Here is an 8,839-nt window from a genome sequence, read left to right on the forward strand (position 1 = left end):
GTGAAACCAAAGATGAATCTCATATCAACAATCACTTTAAAATCATGCTGGAGGAAGAGATGTCCAATGAGTTTATGCCATTTATGGGATATAAATATTGAGATACCAAGCGCCACAGGTATAGCCGTGGTAAATGAATTCACAGATGTATTTCCTGAGGACATTCCTAGATTACCACGAAAGTGAGATCTGGATTTCAGTGTGGAGTTAAGGCCTGGCACGGGGCCTATCTTAAAGGCCCCTTACCGTATGGGACCTAAGGAGCTGGAGGAGTTAAAGTAAAAGTCAGAGGAGTTTCTAGATAAGGGGTACATCAGATCAAGTGTATAACCTTGGGGTGCACCAGTTCTTTTTGTAAAGAAGAAGGATGGGAGTTTAAGGCTTTGTATCGATTACAGAGAATTAAACAACGTCACAATCAAGAACATGTATCCTTTACCACGTATTTATGATCTCTTTGATCAGTTGAGTGGAGCTGGGGTATTTTCTAAGATCGATTTGAGGTCGGGGTACCATCAGCTGAGGATTAAAGATGAGGATGTACCAAAGATAGCATTCAGAACTCGATATGGACACTACGAATTCATGGTCATACCATTTGGGTTAACTAATGCACCGGCAGTGATTATGGACCTTATGAACCGGGTATTTAGTCTCTATATTGACCTACTCGTTGTTGTTTTTATCGATGATATTTTGCTATATTCTAAGAACAGGGTGGAGCATGCGGAGCACCTGATAATTGTGTTGTAGACTCTAAGGATAATCATTTATATGCTAAGCTGAGCAAATGTGATTTTTGGATGGATAAAGTAGCCTTTCTGGGGCATGTGGTGTCAAAAGAAGGTGTTTCAGTTGACCCTAGTAAGATTGAAGTAGTGTCTAATTGGGAAGTGCCAAAAAATGTTGCTGAAGTACGAAGCTTCTTGTGTCTAGCTAGCTATTTTAGGAGGTTTGTCAAAGACTTTTTAAAGATAGCTAAACCATTGACTGCGGTCATGAGAAAGGAAAACAGGTTTATATGGGACGACGCTTGCAAAATAGCATTTTTTACACTAAACGATTATCTAACGCCAGCGTCCATTCTAGCATTACCTGAAGGGAGTGAGAATTTCGAATTTCAAAGCTCCATATCATGTGTTGTATAGGGTTATGTACTGATGCAGAATGGTAAGGTAATCGCGTATGCCTCGCGACAACTAAAACCTTATGAAGAGAATCACCCAACACATGATATGGAGCTGGAAGCTATTGTTTTTGGATTGAAGTTGTGGAGATAATACTTGTATGGAGCGACCTTTAAGGTATTTTCTAATCATAAGAGTCCCAAATACATATACATGCAGAAAGATCTGAACATGAGACAGAAAGGATGGATCGAGCTGATTGGAGACCACGATATGGAGATTATCTATCACGAGGGTAAAGCTAATGTGGTAGAAGATGCACTTAGTAGAAAATCAGTTCATGCCTTGTGTAAGGCTATGTCACAAGTAAGACCGAGGAATGAGATTGAAAAGATGGGCATATCTATGATCAGGAAGGGAGAGGTGGTGAGTGATCTGACTATTAAGACAGAAATTTATGCCAAAATTCGTGGCAAATATGCGTTGGATTCTCGTATGGCAGCATGGCGCCCGTCCGTCGAGGAAGGCAAGTCGTCACACTTTTCTATTCATAGTAATGGGAGTTTGAGGTTCGAAGGGAGATGGTGTGTACCTGATAATGAACAGCTGAAACAAAATTTTTTGACTGACTGAGGCACATTATCCTCCTTATTCTGTGCATCCGGGAGGAGATAAGCTATATAAATACCTTAAGAAAACTTTCTGGTGGCCGGGTATGAAGAAAGAGGTGGCAGAATTCGTAGCTCGATATTTGACTTGTGAGCAAGTGAAAGGGGAGCATAAAAGACCGCAATGAAAGGTGTAATCCTAAGATGTGCCATAATGGAAGTGGGAAAGAATTTCCATGCACTTCCTTGTTGGTTTACCTCGTACTCAGAAAGGAAATAACATGATATGGGTGAAAGTAGACCGTCTTACTAAGACTGGCCACTTCATACCAATGAAAGATACCTGGAGTAAGGCGGAGTTAGCTAAAGCTTCCTGCAAGAATGTCGTAAAACTACATGGTGTACATAAGGATATCATATCTGACATAGATTTGAGATTCATTTCCAAGTTTTGGCAGGAACTGCAAAGTGCGATGGGTACTACACTGAAAATGAGTACTGCCTTTTATCCAGCTACAGATGGATAAACTGAGAGGACTATTCAAACCTTGGAGGATATGTTACGGGCTTACGTGCTGGAATTCGGTGGATCTTGGGAAGCGAGATTGGATTTGAAAGTGTTTTTATACAACAACAGCTATCATACTATTATTGGGATGGCACCATTTGAGGCATTGTATGGGAGGAGGTGCAGGAGTCCGGTATACTGGGATGATGTGACGGATTCAGTAGTTTTGGGGCCCCAGATGATTCAGGAGATGGTGGAGCAGGTGCATATTATTCGTCAGAAAATGAGAGCTGCGCAAGACCGTCAAAAGAGTTATGTTAATCTTAAAAGGAGTGACATTGAGTTTGCAGTCGGAGACAAGGTTTTACTGAAAGTATCGCCAATGAAAGGGGTTATGAATTTTGGAAAGAGAGGTAAGCTGAGCCAGAAGTATATAGGACCATATGAGATTCAAGAGAGAGTTGGGGAAGTGGCATATCGTTTGGCTCCACCTCCTGCTTTGGATAGAGTCCATAATATGTTTTATGTTTCGCAACTGAGGAAGTATGTTAATGATACTTCACATATACTTGAGCCTGAGACAGTAGAGATGGATGAATCACTGACCTATGTGGAAGTAGCTAAAGAGATACTAGACCGAAAGATAAGAAAGACGAGGAATGGAGAGAATGTGCTATTGAATGTTTTGTGGTCTAACCATAACATTAAGGAAGCTACATGGGAAGATGAAGATAAAATGAAAGAGAAGTATCCACACCTTATTGATCAGGTATGAGTTGGGTTACGCGGACGTAACCTTCTTTTTTCGGGGGTGAAATATCACAATTTATATCAAAATGGGTTATATGCCAAATTATTACAAGTACTTAAGTGGTCTATAACTAGTTTAGACAAGCTATACTAACCTCACTAATAAACTTTTGAGTCGTGTGTTTGGGTTTTCTGTCTGGTATGTGCGAACTTCGGGAGGAAGTTCCTTATAAGGAGGGAAGACTTTAATACCCATGTTTTCAACACACTCTGCATAAGAAATTATCTCGTTTTACAGGGTTGTTGGGTCGATTGATTTGATGGCTAGGTTGATCGACCTAGTGTTACACGGTTGGCTTTTTAGCAATTTTCTAATTATCTTATAATTTTCTAATTATCTTATAATTTCCATAAAGCTATATATACATATGTACACCCAACCCTTAAACACTTTTGCAAATAAAACATAAACACACACACTGCTTGACTGTCGTGAAAGAGGAAGGAAGATGATTTTGCGCGATTCGTATTTTCCGTCACACAATTCGTCCTAATTATCGTAAGTATCTAACGACTAGTTCTAATTAATCAATTATCGTAAAGAGACTATTTGTTGTAGTTGTTATGCCCAAAGTCGATCTAAGAAGTTAAGATATTTATTTATGTTATCGATTGGTTTATAACGAGTCGGGCATTGCCTTAGCCATAGTCTGGACATGGGCCACCTGCACGTCGGCCTGCGGACACGCAGCAGTCGGAAAGTCACGCTCGGTGATGTAGGAATGCTTTCGACCGGATTGCTTTAGATTGGTCAGTTTCTTCTCGATGAAGGTCTTGAAACGATGCTAGAGATGTTCGGAGTCGCCACCAAGCAATTATGGATGGCTGAAAACCGTTCGAATCCACTTTATACCTAGGTCAAATAAGACAAAAAGCGGTGCTTGACATAAGTTCTAAAGATAAGGAATCGTCCCTCTTTAGCATCCTATCCCTTGAATGACTCTCGTTCCTCTGGATAAGGTCGTCCACTATCCAAAGTTTCTGAGTAAGAGGTGAGGGTACGTATTGGGAAGCCCTTTAATCGGACATCTAATCCCGTCCATGGTAGCGGCCTCTACTGATCGATCTTGGTTGGTTAAGTGTAGAAGTTGATAAAATGGGTTAAATGCATGAATGCGCATCCACAAGTTTAAACCTAATTATGAGATTTGCTATGTCGGTGGTTTATCCAAGTATCATGTTATTGACGTCGACTAGATTTAATGTTGATTTTCATGCAAGAGAAAATTAAACATCCATTTACCAATTTAGGTTTATGGTGCTTAGCATGATCCATTTGTCTTAGGAAAGTGTTTTAAAATGCAAAGTGTAAAATGCAAGCTTGTCAATCTGATATGTCCTGTATTCGGGTTAACCGAAGTCAGGATCGTCCTAGACGAGTGCTGGAAGTAGGACAAGAGCAGTGCCAGGTAGCCATTGAGGCGCGAGTCGTCAGGCGATGCAAGGGAGCCTGTCATGACTTGAAATATAGAAAACAAGAGCTACCTTTGGGGGCGAGCCATCAGCCGACCTATGGAGTCTCTCTTGGTTGTTAAAATAAATGTTTATGAAATTATTTATAAAAGGGTATTAAAACCCGATTTTGTTGAAAGATCGTTAAGACCGTTTTTTTGCTAATATGAAGAACAGGACTCGGAATAATTATTATTGTCTTGATAATATCTGATGTCGGGTTCGGTTTTGCAAGCTTGATATGAATAGTTTTGTAAAAAGAATGCAAAAATGCTTGTTATGAACAAATTATATTAAGTTAATTGCTTTGTAATTAAAGTGTGGGAAAAAGGGTGATTGATATGAACTAATTATATTAAGTTCATTGCTTGTAATTAGTCAAAGTTTATCATCGTACTCGGGTTGAACCGACATGGTATGTAGAACCAAGGATGATTATTTGTATATGACTAATATGGTTTTTGCAAATGTAAACAAATGAGTAAGAGGGCTTTAAAATGCCTAAAAATATAAGGATTATTTCATAGGAATAATCCATCCTATTATTGTTCAACCTATATTAATCCCTCCTTTACATTATGCACTAAGGTGAAGGGCTACCTGTTAAACAGGTAAACCCATATTCTAATTACATTAAAACATCATCACCATCCCTCGTCTTTCTCTCTCACATCTCATTCATCACCAATCACCGTCATCGGTCACCACCCACCACCACGCCATTACCTCAAGGCCAATCCAGCCAACCACCTTCACCCTTTATCAACCATTTAATCCACCAACACAAATGTAAAACTCAATAATCAATCCAGAAATCAATAGCCTAAATTTTCAGTCACAACTCATATGCCATTATCATTATCATTACTCAAAATTCAAGCTCATTCCTAAAAATGGTGTCAACCTCCGTATCATCATCATCGTCACTTAAACTTACATGTTCCTCTTCATCATCTTCAATTGAAAAACCCATAAATTTATCTTATATTCAAAGCCTGGTTGTTGTTTATGCGATGGTCTCAAAGAAAAGCTCAATCCCACGTTTGATTCTTCTATTTCTCTGAATAATGTCGAATTTCAGGTTATTCTTAAGTACTTTTTCTGGATTTTTTTGTTAATCGCATATGAATTTGAATTTAGGGATTTTAGGGTTGTTTTGGGGGTGATTGATTTGGGGGTTTGATGAAATTAGGTTAGGGATGAGATTTCTGTTCTAGCTAAATTGCGTGATGATGTTGTTGGTGGTTTTGGTGTTGGTGGTGGCATTTGGAGGCAGGAACAGGTTGATGGGCGTGTGCCGGTGGTTTATTTAGTTTTTGAGGGTTATTGATGGAGAAGTGAAGGGGTGAAGAGGATAAGTAAATGTTGATTTAAATCAGAACAAATGTTTGAAGGAAAAAGAAAAGATGATGAATTTGGTAGTAATGAAGGAAGAAAGAGGAACCAAATGAAGGAGAAAAAGAAACAAAGAAGAAGAAGAAGAAGAAGAAGAAGAAGAAGAAGAAGAAGAAGAAGAAGAAGAAGAAGAAGAAGAAGAAGAAGAAGAAGAAGAAGAAGAACACCACCAACAACAACAACAACAACAACAACAACAACAACAACAACAACAACAACAACAACAACAACAACAACAACAACAACAACAACAACAACAACAACAAAGCAAGCCAGCCATATATAGGGTTTAAAAAAAGGAACCGGAATTAGCAGGTCACTTAAGTCGGTAAGTGCAAGCTACGAAAGTTGTGTAATAGGTAGGATTATTATGAGATAATGCAAAGGATGGATTAATATAGGTGGGAGAGCAATAGGATGGATTATTCATGTGATATAATCCATACTGTAATTAACCAAATATTATCATCGAGTCACGGATCAAACCATCTTGGCATGAAGAGCCAAGGGTGAGTATGATTTATGGTTAAAAATGCTTATTGTAATATTTGAAATGGTGAAAACCGATTACAAATAATAAATGGAATAGAGGAAAGATGAACTCAAACACGTTTGAGTTCTAACATGAGGTGTCACAAGAGGCGCGAGCCACCTAGTTGTGACAAGGGGCTTCGGCTTTAGGTCAAAACTTGGTTTTGGCTTAATCAATCCGTATTTTAGATCATGTTATGCATGTTTTAGCATGTTAAAGTCATAAAAACAGATAAAAAGAACATGAAAGAAGAGGATTAGTTACACTCTCATACTTACATGCTAGGTTGCTTGACGAGAAATCGACAAAGTGTAAAAACTCGTGAGTCGGAAAACTCGATTTAAAGTGTTGCTTTGCTTTAGTGATGGTGTAGTTGGTCGAAGTGGTATGACAAGTGATTTAATTCATGATGACGGTACCAAACAATGTATAAGGCTCATATTTTCAATCGGTAGGTCAAAAATACGTGTCATTTGTTGACTCGGGAAGTTGAGGTCTAGAATTTTAAGGGAGAAAAGAGGGGGCGGACTCTTGCGTACCTTCAAATGGTGGTATTTGAGGGGTATTTATATAGGATTGTGTGGTAGTGTGCGTTTTGGGCAACGTTGCCATTTATGCTGCTTGAAGAGGCGCGAGCATGTCCGCGGGTCTTCAAGTTATCTTGTCACTATCACGCATTTGGATTTGTGGTTTGTTCTATCATAGGTTTTGTAGGACATGATTTTTGTACTTAACCATCAAGTATACCATGTATACTTACCATGGAAGCATTGTGGGGTTTGCTTTTTGAGTTTGACTCGGTTTAAGTCGTTGTTAGAGTCGGGATTTGAATTTTGAGTCAGTTTTTGGTCCGGTGTCGGTTTTGACTCTAGTTAGTGTCATTGCGACCCCGTCGTCGTGCATAAAATACTCCAGGTATTTTTGAAATGTTTTAAAAATGTTTTTGTTTTCAAAATCATTTTTGAGTTTTCCGACGCGTAGTTTGTAATACCCAGCATTTTTGGGGCCCGTACTTAGACCTAGGCACGCGTGAGGGAACCCACACATACTAGGATAAGACCAATTAAGACCCAAACTAGACCTAGTGGACTCCCAGTGGACTAAGTAATACCCCAAGTGGACCAAGTGAGTCGGCACTCGGTCGAGTGAGGGTACACTCGACCGAGTTAGAGCCACTCGGTCGAGTGAACCGGTAACTCGGTCGAGTGTGCTGAGCTATACCCGAGAGATGATATTTCGGGATTTCCATTCTATCTAGCCCTGTCTCATTTATTCTCCTCCTTCTTCCTTCTTACACTAAAACAATCTCCCTTCTCTCTAAAACACCCCCAAATGCCTTTCCCTCAACCTTAAAGCTTGGATTAATGGTGGAACATGTCTCCTATGCCCTGATCTGCCTTTGTAAGTAGAAATCTCACCCTTTTCTATTTGTCTTATGAGTAAATTCGAGTTAGGGTTTACTTAGAAAGGTTAATTAGTATTTAGTTAGGTACAATGAGTAATTAGTTACTTATAATGAGGGATTTTATGTTGTAATTTAGTATAGAGTGAATTGTGATAGTTATTACATGGTTTATGTAGGATGAGACGGTTTTATGAGATGGATACTTGGTGATTTCAATTAGCTTGAGGATTATGCTTAAAGGTAGGTTATCATACTCGGTTTCAATGTTGTATAAGCATGTTTGTATGTCTTCCTTTTTCATATGCATTCATAAATTGGTTAGTATGTCATGTAGGTATTGGAAGGGTTGTTATTCATAACATGTGGGAGGGAATTCATTAATTGGTCATATGCTTAATGTGGCTCTTCCATTTTCAGTGTATAGTTGTGAATAGATTGTGTTGGAGATCTTTGATGGTGGTATTTGATTGTTGAGGAGGCGTGAGACGGTTGCGAAACTGTCTTACGCTAGGGTCGCCCCTTAGAACTTCCCACTCCAAGAGGAATGTGTACATTAATGACTTCAGTACGGAGGGACGCGTGTGGTTGAGACACAACGTCTGGCAGAGGATCCGGTTGGCTTCCGGACCGGTACGCCTGGGCGTGTCCCGGTACCTAGTGTGATGATCGGTATGCCTGGTCGTGTCCCGGTACCAGATTAGAGGTTGGGGGTATGTCTGGGCGTGTCCCGGTACCGGTATGATGTTGATTTATTCTTGTCTCACATATAATCAACATGTTGCATATTCCCTTATTATGTCATGTCTTGCATTTATCAATGAAATTGACGTTTGTTGTGTCCGTTTAAATGTCACCTATTTCCGGGGTAGCCTGTTGATCGGTCCGTTTCGTGTTCACAATTAAATAGACGTGGTCGTTGGGTCACGTCCGAATCAAAACACAATTTATAGCTTCACAAACAACTCTACAATTAGTAAAGAGGCAAGCAAAGGTCGGATCCCA

At 39.5% G+C, this 8,839-nt stretch overlaps 1 protein-coding gene across 1 annotated transcript; it reads left to right on the forward strand.

Moving 5' to 3' along the window:
• Window positions 1-2,493: 2,493 nt before the first annotated feature.
• LOC141640954 (uncharacterized) lies at window positions 2,494-5,835 on the forward strand. Its single transcript, XM_074449633.1, has 2 exons — window positions 2,494-3,012; window positions 5,698-5,835. The coding sequence occupies exons 1-2, from the start codon at window positions 2,494-2,496 to the stop codon at window positions 5,833-5,835; spliced, it is 657 nt and encodes a 218-aa protein (XP_074305734.1).
• The last annotated feature ends 3,004 nt before the right edge of the window (window positions 5,836-8,839 follow it).

This window comes from Silene latifolia, chromosome 2, assembly GCF_048544455.1.
Source record: "Silene latifolia isolate original U9 population chromosome 2, ASM4854445v1, whole genome shotgun sequence".
NCBI lineage: Eukaryota > Viridiplantae > Streptophyta > Magnoliopsida > Caryophyllales > Caryophyllaceae > Silene > Silene latifolia.

Excerpts from the sequence above, each read along its gene's own strand:
- LOC141640954 (XM_074449633.1), top strand. The coding sequence starts at position 2,494 with ATGGTGGAGCAGGTGCATATTATTCGTCAGAAAATGAGAGCTGCGCAA. Across the intron at positions 3,013-5,697 it reads ATCCACACCTTATTGATCAG|GTTAGGGATGAGATTTCTGT; the intron begins GTATGAGTTGGG and ends TGATGAAATTAG.